This window comes from Baudoinia panamericana (genome assembly GCF_000338955.1).
Source record: "Baudoinia panamericana UAMH 10762 unplaced genomic scaffold BAUCOscaffold_2, whole genome shotgun sequence".
In the NCBI taxonomy this organism is placed as follows: Eukaryota; Fungi; Ascomycota; class Dothideomycetes; order Mycosphaerellales; family Teratosphaeriaceae; genus Baudoinia; species Baudoinia panamericana.
In genome coordinates this window covers 347,062-357,670 of record NW_006911258.1, presented here as the reverse complement: position 1 = coordinate 357,670, position 10,609 = coordinate 347,062, and the positions used below count along the sequence as shown (strand labels likewise).

The following is a 10,609-nucleotide window of genomic DNA, read 5'->3' as shown; positions in this document are numbered from 1 at the left end:
TGCCTGCCTGCCTGCCTGCCTGCCTGCCTGCCTGCCGCCTGCCTGCCTGCCTGCCTGCCTGCCTGCCTGCCTGCCTGCCTGCCTGCCTGCCTGCCTGCCTGCCTGCCTGCCTGCCTGCCTGCCTGCCTGCCTGCCTGCCTGCCTGCCTGCCTGCCTGCCTGTCTGCCTTCCTTCCTGTTGAAACCTAGTAAGCTCGGACAGTGTTGGACCAAGCGACCAAATACAACACGGAGGAAAATACCGCAAGGGGTGATGACAATCGCTTGAACGGGCATGAACCCGCCGGTGCAAGTCGGTCAATGTATAAGTAGGGGAAGCTTGGGCTAACAAACACTCTGATCCATTTCGACTGTACCGTATATGACCCGAGTACCCAGACTGGGCCCCTGTCTCCGCCATACTTTCGAACGTGTCCAAAGAGCACCACTCGGTACGGGAACCACAAAATTGTGGTGCATGTCCAGAAAAGTATTACGGAACCGCGTAGCGAGTGGAGCCCTGTCCGCGCTCAAATTTTCGAGTCTTTGCTTTCCTGTCGGCATTATTCCTCCACATGGAGCGCTCATGTGGGAAGGCGAGGTAAAGCAGATCAATCCAAGAGATGTGAAGACCAGTAGCTGTGCAAGCCCAACTTACATCTCGATTATGGCAAGCTCATCGGCATCTCCTTTGATCCACTACCGAACGAGCAGAGACGAGGCGAAAATGAGGCCGGATAATTGGCTCTTGGGTTTCAACTGATCGCGCGGTCGCAAGAGTTTATGGAACTCTATGGTGGATGCTGCGCCTTGGAAATAGCTCTGAAATGTCACTCCAAGGACAGAGATGGTTCCAACGTTAGCCAGCTGTCCTCCGGCATTCTCCATGGGCTGAAGTTGCAACGTCGGTGTCTGTCGGTTTAGAGAGAAAGAAGGCCGCCAAGCGTAGGAACCCGCAAAGCAGACCGAGCGACGCAGCAAAGGCGGATCTCGAGAGCTTGTTGTGAGAAAAGCATCGGAGTGAGAAAAGCAGGTGGAAGCAAAGACTCAGCTTTCAATCACGGGGCATAGTAGGCATTCATACATGCATGCCGGCTATACCAGTGATAGCCTACATTGCTATTATAATGAAGCGGTTCGTGGGCACACTCTCCGCACTTGATGCCCGTTATATGGTCGTGCCAATTCGTCTCCATCCCAGCATGGCGCACAGTACAGTCATAGGGGGAGCTTGAGGTGTGCCTTAGCAGGTCCTGACGCTTTCTGAACTATTCTTAAAAGCGAGTCGGCTGACGCAAGATCGTCGCGGTCTCGGAGACGTTGGTTCTGAGTGTCTCCTGCTTTTAATTGATCAGCATTGATGTACATGCCGGCCCGGATGCAAGAAACTGTCTGCACATGAGGAGTGTGAGGTCGAGATCACGGCCCGTGCAGCTTGTGCGGGATGCGTTGGGCGCCACAATATTGAGGACCGGACCAATGAAAGGAACCGCCCTTCAGCCGTATCCCATATCTCATGGCTGTCGATGTGTGAGAGCTGTCGACAGTCACGACCGCAACGTGAAACCGTGCGGGTGTACGTGTTACTCATACATACTTTTGTCCTGCTTTCCATTATGCAGTACCCTGAGAGAAGGCTGGCGCTCTCCGTTTTCTCCCTCTTCGCATACATTTCCAGCAGCCATGCCGGTTATTGCTACTTCCGCAACGGCAACATCGCAGTAATCAACTCCCAGGCATACGTCCAATGCCCAGGACTAGACTCCTGCTGCCTGCAATCAGACATTTGCGTATCGAATGGCTTGTGTCAGGACATCAACAATCACGCCAACGGTTCACTGACGAATGAAGGCGGCACGTACTACAACTTCACAGGCCTCTACCAATCTCCGGCTTGCTCGAACGCGAACTTCGAAGGCTGCGACACTGAATGCACCGCGTGTAAGTGCAATCCGCGACATATAACTTCGTCTATTATACACGAGGTCATCGCTGATGCAGACCTGACTGTCAGCGAACTCATCCGGTCGGACATACATATGGTCCTGTAACAACCAGTTGACAAGTTATTGCTGCGCAAGCGTTCTAGCACAGTCCGAATGTTGTTCAGGGACCTCCAACTTCGTCCTTCCCTCTCCAAGTGTCATCGCCTGGGGTACCAGCTCAACCACAAGCACTGCATCGAGCACGAGAATGAGCGCAAGCACAAGCACGTCCATAACTTCCTCGAGTAGCAGCTTTAGTACGCCGGCATCACTACTGCCATCCAGTACCGCGGCGGCACCTAGCGCGGCGTCAAGCCAGAGCGGCTCAGCCTCCTTATCCACAGCGGCGAAAGCAGGCATTGGCGTTGCAGTTGCGGTAAGCTCTGAGTGCTCTTGAACATCGGCTTTATCTCGCTGAACATAGCTTGCGCCACTGCAGGTTTTCGTACTCCTGCTAGCTGGCATTGCAGGTCTGCTTGCCCACATTCGCAAGCTCAGAGCAAGGCAGCAGCCACAGGCCGAGACTCTTATGCAGGAGTATCACGATCAATCTCCGGGCCCCCACGGAGGTGCCATGCAGCAGAAGTTGGCAGTGGACGATATATTGCCAGTCGAAGTAGACTCCAGCCGGCCTCTGGTGGAAGCACCTGGTAGGGAACCTGCAGAGCTTGACACCGGCCATCCTGTACGAGATGCGAAGAGATAGGCGATTGTTGTATCAGTGTTCGTGTCTTGTGATGCTTGTATCAGACCTCACAACGGACGTGGTTCGTGTACGAAACAGTGTCAACAAGAGAGAGTACGATAAATTAACCATACACATTGTTCAGTCATCTGCAGACCGTCCCGAGTCTCTTACCAACCAGTCCGACCCGCGGCTGGTGGACTCGAGCAATACCCTCGACATTGGACATAGCGGCCGGTCTATGGTACGACGACCATGTGGTAAGCAAACGTATGTTGAGCAACTCGATACCAGATCTTATCCTTACTTATGGTACACATGTCTATCTGATCAGCGCAGCAACGCATAAGAGCTGACCAGCCGCCCTTGCATACAGACATTTACTGGCTAGACCTTTTCCTCAGGTTTTTCGGTCACCGCTTCCGCCTTTGGTGGCTGGATCTCCGGCTTACTGACAAGTGGCGGATCCCGCTGCCAGATGAACAGGCTGACAACCACGCTTACAGCAGCGATATATGCGCAGACCTTGAGACTCTTGTCGTAGGATACACTGTACGCTATTCTGACTGCGTGCCTCTTTGTCTCGTCAAGGCTATTGATAATGGCGGTATTGGTGCGCAGGTCGGTGATCTCTTGAGGCGTCAGTATCCCGACCAGCTGGTATGCGCAGACTGCATTGAACATCGCGTTGCTTGCAGCGACTCCGATGGCACCTCCGAAGATGCGCATCTGAGCAACGACTCCTTGGCCTATGGCATGTGTTCTAGCGTTCGTGTGAAGCGACGCCATGACGGACATGGAGGAGAAGGTCATGCCAACGCCCAGTCCTACGACGACTTGGAAACCGTAGCACTTGTGCTCGATGGCAATGCCAGACCCTAAGGTCGACAAAAGTCCGGCTCCGAGTAAGATGAGGCAGCTAGCGACAGCCATGGTGGAGAACGTCCGGTTTCTTTTGCTGGAGAGTGCACCTCCAACAAATGATCCAATGCCGGTTGCGACAAGCAATGGTAGCAGATGTATTCCAGCCCCTGACGGTGATTTGAGGTTCACGATTTGGAATCGCAGCGGCGTCGAGATGAGAACTAGAAAATATGTAAAGCCGGTCAAGGTGGTCGAAATGATACCAGCGAGCATCGGTACATTAGAAATCAACTCGAAAGGCAAGATCGATGCAACGGAGTCGTTGCGCTTCCGAGAAGCGTAGAACTGCCATAGGAGCAAGAGGATCCAGCAACATACGCCTACGACGATAGTCGCAATTACTACTCCACTGGCCCATTGGTATTCACCAGATCCGCCTTGTTGGAGGCCGAAGACGACCAAAACGGAGGCAGCGATCAGCAGGAGGACGCCAGGGTAGTCAAACTCTTGCCATTTGCGAGCGCTCTCATTGTAAGCCTTCGTTTTCAACGGCCATCCAAGGAGGAAGCAAAAAGCGGCGACTGCTCCGCACGGTCCGTTAAGCCAAAAGATCCATCTCCAACTGACATATTGTGTGAATAAGCCGCCGATGATGGGACCCATGACTCCAGATATAGATACGGTGGCGCCGATGAAGCTTGAGGTGAAGGCCAGCATATTGACATTGCTGGTTTCGATCAGCAGGATGAGAGCTAAAGCATACAGTCCTGCGCCTCCGATGCCCTGGAACGTCCTGAAGACGATCAGCTGCTCGATGTTTTGTGACCAGCCACATGCTAGCGAGAAGCCGACGAAGATGGCAAATGCGCCAATTACGGCGTTCCTACGGCCAACGAAGTCGCTGATGCGGGCGAAGATTGCACAACAGCCAAGGTATGCGAGCTGGTAGGCGAGGATAGCCCAAAAGGTCTTGCTCAAGGAGTCAAACTCCAGGGAGATCGTATACACGGCGGTCGCCATGATCGAGGTGTCCATCAGCGAGAGGAAGAGGCCAAAGCAAAGACCGAAAAAGATCAAGCCCCTGCGCCATGAGGGTAGGTTGGGAAATTTGTCGAAAGCTCGATCGTGTGAGGCGATAGGCTCGTCGTGGGCGTCCGACAGTATTGCTGCTGTTCTGTCATTCATGATGTGCTTGTTGCCTCGCACTAATCCAGTCGATGTAGCGCCTTCGTGTGCGATTGACATATTGCAAGCGAGTAATCAAGGTGTACGGCGGACCGCACGAAACCACTGCGTCGGAGCTGCGTTGTATATGTGGTACTACGAGGGTATGATCTGCTGTACGCAGAGGGTTCCTTGGCGACCTGCATTTATGTATGACTGCAACGAGACAAGCCGTAGACAGTCCCACAGCGGCGCACGCATTGTATGTTCCTTTGAGCTGTTACGGCCGCAGATGAGGCGGCCGAACAAAGAGATGATCCGTGATATCGCATGTATTATTACGGCCGAAAACCCCGGACGAATTTGATCAAGCCTAGTTCCCGCCGTCCCGCTGGCGACTCCAGCCGGGCCATCTTTCATACTCTCTAATTCAACATCTTCCAGCGGTGGTGCATTGGTAGCGGTACGGGTGTCGCGGGCTGCGCAGACGCCACTGCTATTCACCTGCCGGCGTCCAAAAACTCTGGAGGGATCTGCCACAATACGCGCCTGCATTGTCTTCTCCAGAGAGCCCGTTACGCACGATAGACGTGCAGACTAATACCCAACGCTGCATTAGTCTTTTCGAAGTCTAATGTTCACAGCAATCGACGCAAGGATGCGGGCCTTCACGGGTGCGTATGAAGGCCGAGTAGCAACTCTGCAGCCATGTAAATGCCTCAATCATAGTCGTCTAACAGTTGATAAATCGCTATTCTGTGTGTTCACGGCTGAGAAGCTACCGTATCGACACCGTCGCACCGGAGACAGATTTTCGAGCGGACTCGCCCAGGAAGCCCACTTAGCATAGAAGACAATCTGAAAATAGGGCCGATCTGTTGACGTACCACAAGCAGCTCGGCCCAGGCGACAGCGGTGGTAAGGTTAGCTACCTACTGCCGAGGTGGCTATGCAGATGGTACGGGAGCTGATGGGCCGGACAGAAAAACGCTCGGCAGTCGGGGTAAGGGTGCCACCTCTACTTCCCTCTATGGTCATTGATCTTCACTCAGAACTGGCTACACCTTCGCGCCCTTCTCCAAACTCGCTGCTCGTTAGGAATCAGGAGTCCATCTCCCGATCACAAGAAGATTGGCAATGCTGTCGCCCTTCTAGGTGCGTATGAGAAGCCTTATCCTGTGGAGATGGGTGTTTGATGGCCGCTAGCGTCTAAGAGCGCTTGTTTTACGGCGGCGCCTCGACCTTCCCAGATTTATGATATTTGACAATCAGTCCACAACAACTCGTATAGGAGTGTCAACACTGATCCAATCGCCATGAGATAGAATAATGAACTCTGTCTTTAGCACTTCCTTTTGGCAGCGGCAGTCCTCACCGGCTGTTGCAGGTACAGCACTCTCAGGCAAGAGCACATCAACTTGCGCCGCGATCCCGGCTGAAAGATTGTGAAGTACCTGCACATCTGCTCAAGATGTGAGGCGGTAGATGTCGCGCATTGTGAGAAAGGTGGTCCAAACTCACAGCCGTCGAACCCGACAAGTGCGGCTACAGTGCCCCCAAAACTAACGCTGCGACGACGCCAGGCATGCGTTTGCCAAATCTGGGACGTCTCATGAAGGCCTGCTTGCTGCGCCCGTCTAGCCACCGATGGCTTTGTCCAGCAAAGCCCCGAAAAGGGCCGATTCTGTATGCCTATGTAGTCCGGCTGCCCGGCTTCCTAGTAAGAGGCCAGCCATGCGGTGGCAAGCCGATCTTTCAGTGCAGCCCATATCGTTCGCCTTCCGGCTTCCGCACACTATAGGCAGCTCCAGGGTGTCCGCATGCTACTATCGAAGCCTTCCACATAGTGAAGACGAGCCAATATCTTGTCGTTTATTCGATGCTACTAAGCTTCGTCTTCCCGTAAGCTCCGCCCATCTTCTTCCGCTCCTCTAACGCTTTTCGGTATGGAGGAGCGGTGGGGGGTTGTATAGGATCGAGGCTGACATGGCCTTCCGGCAGCTTATGGCTCGCATCTGCGTCAAATGCGCTCAGATCACCGCATGCTAAGAACGGCGCGATCCAGCGGATTTCGCTGTCCTCTGCGTCTGAGTCAGACCCTAGGTCAAGCTCGGTGATGCCATCTTCACGGATTGTACGCGATGGACCAGTCTGGCTATACGGAAGCTTTTGGGAAGTCCGGATACTGCGGCCAGCACCCAGGGGCTTCTCAAGGCTAGCTTTGAACCCCTTCGGAGGGCGGAAATTGGTGCAGACAACAAATGCTTCAACACTGCTGGCCCTACTACTTCTCGGCTTGGCGACTGCGACAGTCTCGAAGACGACCTTCAGCTGAGCATAGAGCAAGTCGACATCCTTGCTCCGGAAAATCTTGGCCACAAACCTGCCGCCGGGTTTCAGTACACACAAGGCCAGGTTCAGCGCAGCCCAGAGTAGTTGTGATTGGACGTATATATCCAAGTCATGCAAGCCTGTGACGTCCGGTGCACCGTCCGATATCACAAGATCGACCGCATGAGCGGTCTCGATAGAGGTTGAGGCCGGGTCATAGTCAGGGTCGAGCGCCTTGAGTAGTAAAGGAATGGTGGAGGGGTGGGTAATGTCTGCCTTAAGACATATGATGCCCTCGAGCGGCGACATGGGTTGCAGATCAATAGCTACAATCTTGACATCGTTCCTTGGACTGACTGTTCGCGCGGGGGCCAGAGCATCTGAATCTTGCATGGATTCGTCACCAGTCTGGCGCAGTTGCAGAAGCTCTTTGTACCGCTTGTCCTCCCATGCCGCCCTACCGATCCTTTGACCTTGGATCAGCACGCGGGACAGAACCTGCGACCAGCTACCAGGCGCAGCACAGAGATCGACAACGCGGGACACATCTTCGAAGAGATTGAACTCTTCGTCAAGCTGGAGGAGTTTGAACGCGGATCGCGCTCGCCAGCCCTGTTCCTTCGCTAGACGGTAGTAGGCGTCTCGCTTGTCCTTTGACGACTTGCCCATCGTTGCGCGCCGTGCGCAAAGGGTTCTACATGCAGCCACTGCTGACAGGGTTGACTATTGTGAAAGATGTGAACATATCCAGCCGCGTTTTGTGCAGGGTTCTATGTCTGTGCATGAACGACTTCCTTAAACGGCAATGACAATGGGGCTAGATCCGCTCCGGCCGAAGATGCCGAGAACGTTTGCTTGGTTATTGCGCACGCCGAGAGCTGCCTGTATGGAAGTGCTCGCTCTCTAACTCGCACTCATACTCCACAAAACCTCGAGTATTACATCCAGCAATGTCTCAATACGATGGTAGGAAGACTATGTGCGAATATGTCTGTTGCGGCTGGCTGTTGACGCATTATAGTGGAGCACAACGTTCCCAGAGAGCAACATGACACCTCGCAACCCCGCCGTCGCCCAGATCTCTCCACATTCTTCAGCACCTTAGACTTCGTCGACACGTCTGGCTCCCGACAACCGCAGAATGCGAACTCCGTGCCCTTGCCTCGCGATATCGCGGCGGCGTTTCGCAATCTTGCAAATGCGTTCGGGATGATGCTTGTAGGTGGCGAAACGGCCCAGGATGCTGGCCGCAACGAGCTTCTCTCGAACCTGGTTGAGAGCCTCATGCACTCTGCCGAGCATCCGCCGTCAGAAGTGCAAGGCGTGAGCGACGAGTTCATCGAACAGTTGGATCGGGTGCCAAAGAAGAAACTCAAGGCCGAGATGAGCTGTCCCATTTGTTCCAATCCGTTTCTGGAAGGTACGTAGTCAACCAGTCTTTCGCCTGGAGAACAAGAATACGTCGGTGCTGACTTTGTCAGACACGCATCCACTCGTCGTTCAACTACCGTGCCACAAGGACCATCTTTTCGACCTTGAGTGCATCCAGCCATGGCTCAAGCTAAATCCCACCTGCCCACTTGACCGGCAAGTACTGATCAAGAAAAAACCTCCACCTCCTCCGAAGGATGACGAGGATGGCGAGTATGATGACATGTATGCATGATCCGTAATGATTGCGACGAAGATTTGCAGCATAGCAACGGCGTCCGGAGCAATTAACGACATACGATCTACGTCGGCCTGTCTCGGCCCCTCCCACATACGAGTCGTACACTGTTCGGGTCCTTTGTATGCAGCCCTTGAGCGCTGCCGTTGGGATTTGGAAAACGCGTGGGAGACTTTCATCCGTTGCGTTTAATGTACATATCAAGACGGACCGAGATTCGCTTGGTTGTGGTCTCGAGATACACACAATACTGACGACTTTTGCCGACAAGATTGTGCTCGTCACACACGACGCCGTGGTCGAATGCTACGAGAACCTGGAAGCCCCATGAAGCACGCAAGGATGCCTCGAAACACCAGACCATGCTTTTATCCGGAGTTTCCCCATGATTTTTAGCGTGGCGCTTCGTCTCCGCCAATCACAGGCGGCAATCGCACCTCATCTCATCACGAAGCGCCCATCCCACCCAAGCATTTGACCCTTCGACTCCAGCTGCATGGAGATGGTGACAACAGGTGCAATTGGTGCTCATCAATGGCTTGTTCTTCCCGGCGCGTAGTGAACGGTTGAGATTACCGACAAGGCGAGTATCTTCCTGTGCAATCTGTACTGCTCGTACCAACGTTACCACTCCTTATCAATCCTCCTACCTCGTCGTCTTCTTGCACTTCTCTGTCAAACTCGCGCGCCGGGAAGATTTGCAGGCAGGCCTGTGTCATCTCCACGAGCGACGCATTCTAACGACAATGCTCCCTGCGCGGTTCCTTCTCGCCTGCATCGCAGCAGCGCCAGTGCTTTGCCAAACAACAAGCATTGTAGACTCTGTGGCCAGTCCCAGCACCACGCTATCGACCGCACCACTCAGCCTGCTCCAAAAGCGGCAGTCCCAGTCCACATCAATACAGGTCGGCGCAACCCAAACCCAACCAACTCTCGCGACCGGCACGAGCAGCGCCTCCGCCTTGGACGCCACCTCATCGACGACCGCAAGCACGACGTCCACAGCGTCTCCACCCGCAACATCGGACTACAACGGCTCAGATCCCAGCACCAATAATGGCGGCGCCACAGTCGACACAGACGGCGGCGCTTCCGGGTCCGGGCAGTCATTCGGGATAAGTCAAGGTGGGATGATCGCCATCATTGTCGTAGTCGTGATCGTGGCGGTGTTCGGCAGTAAGTCGCCATTCCACCTTTTCCACTTCTTCGCTGCAAAATGCTGACAAGATATCAATAGTTGCCTCGACCATCCTCTTCGTTCTTGCTAAACGCAGGCAATGGAACATCCGCGCCTCCATCGCACGCGCGGCCGAACGCCTTGCCACGCCACTGACTCCCCGCTTTCCACGCACGGCGCGAACGCCGGCACTGCAGATGTCGAAGCGTGGCGGCGGCAGTAATCGGCGTGTCACTGTGCATGCGGGCAGATTCGCTGGGTCCAAGCCTACTCGAGACGAGGATGCGACACCGTTGAAGCCGTATGGGCATAAGCGAGGACCGAGGGTCGAGGAGACAGATATCGAGAAGAATTCAACGGCGAGCTCTAAGCTTGAGGAAAGGAGCTGGACTGCACGGCTGATGGGGAATGACTGGAAATCGTGAGCTCTGGCGATTGTTCTTTTGCAGGCGAACGGGTCTGTACGCTCGTAGAGGGTGGCTCGTGTTTGCTTGAGCATGCTTGTAACAATAACGGCCGCACTGGAGAACAGCTCGAATGTCATGATTGGCTGATGCACAACGACCACCTTGAACCTTCATCGAGCTCACTCCACCACAGTGTCCTCCTCAGCCTCTCCACTGCTCTGACTCAGCCTCGCGGTTCCGTCCACCTCGCCTTTCACCTTCCCCTGCGTCTGTCGCTCCACGATTGCATCTATATCCTCCCCATCATCATCGTCGATTACGGTCGTATTCCGCTGACTCTCGCCACCGC

The 10,609-nt window shown here is 54.4% G+C and overlaps 5 protein-coding genes across 5 annotated transcripts; 3 read left to right on the top strand and 2 right to left on the bottom strand.

The window, feature by feature from the left end:
• The first annotated feature begins 1,381 nt into the window (after positions 1-1,381).
• On the top strand, positions 1,382-2,812 carry BAUCODRAFT_342439 (uncharacterized protein). Its single transcript, XM_007675040.1, has 4 exons — positions 1,382-1,919; positions 1,993-2,339; positions 2,434-2,730; positions 2,794-2,812. The coding sequence occupies exons 1-3, from the start codon at positions 1,505-1,507 to the stop codon at positions 2,581-2,583; spliced, it is 912 nt and encodes a 303-aa protein (XP_007673230.1). The 5' UTR covers positions 1,382-1,504; the 3' UTR covers positions 2,584-2,730; positions 2,794-2,812.
• A 310-nt stretch (positions 2,813-3,122) lies between these two features.
• On the bottom strand, positions 3,123-4,610 carry BAUCODRAFT_57376 (uncharacterized protein; the record flags this gene model as incomplete). Its single annotated transcript, XM_007674872.1, has 1 exon — positions 3,123-4,610. A coding segment is annotated over one exon (1,488 nt), but the record flags the coding sequence as incomplete, so codon positions are not given.
• A 1,938-nt stretch (positions 4,611-6,548) lies between these two features.
• On the bottom strand, positions 6,549-7,676 carry BAUCODRAFT_144985 (uncharacterized protein; the record flags this gene model as incomplete). Its single annotated transcript, XM_007675039.1, has 1 exon — positions 6,549-7,676. One exon carries the CDS (start codon positions 7,674-7,676, stop codon positions 6,549-6,551), a length of 1,128 nt encoding a protein of 375 aa, XP_007673229.1.
• Positions 7,677-7,957: 281 nt separating this feature from the next.
• Positions 7,958-8,673, top strand: BAUCODRAFT_119161 (uncharacterized protein; the record flags this gene model as incomplete). The annotated part of the gene is made up of 3 exons (XM_007675038.1): positions 7,958-7,973; positions 8,029-8,427; positions 8,489-8,673. The coding sequence occupies 3 exons, from the start codon at positions 7,958-7,960 to the stop codon at positions 8,671-8,673; spliced, it is 600 nt and encodes a 199-aa protein (XP_007673228.1).
• A 375-nt stretch (positions 8,674-9,048) lies between these two features.
• Positions 9,049-10,359, top strand: BAUCODRAFT_342265 (uncharacterized protein). Its single transcript, XM_007675037.1, has 2 exons — positions 9,049-9,852; positions 9,914-10,359. Exons 1-2 carry the CDS (start codon positions 9,423-9,425, stop codon positions 10,276-10,278), a joined length of 795 nt encoding a protein of 264 aa, XP_007673227.1. The 5' UTR covers positions 9,049-9,422; the 3' UTR covers positions 10,279-10,359.
• The last annotated feature ends 250 nt before the right edge of the window (positions 10,360-10,609 follow it).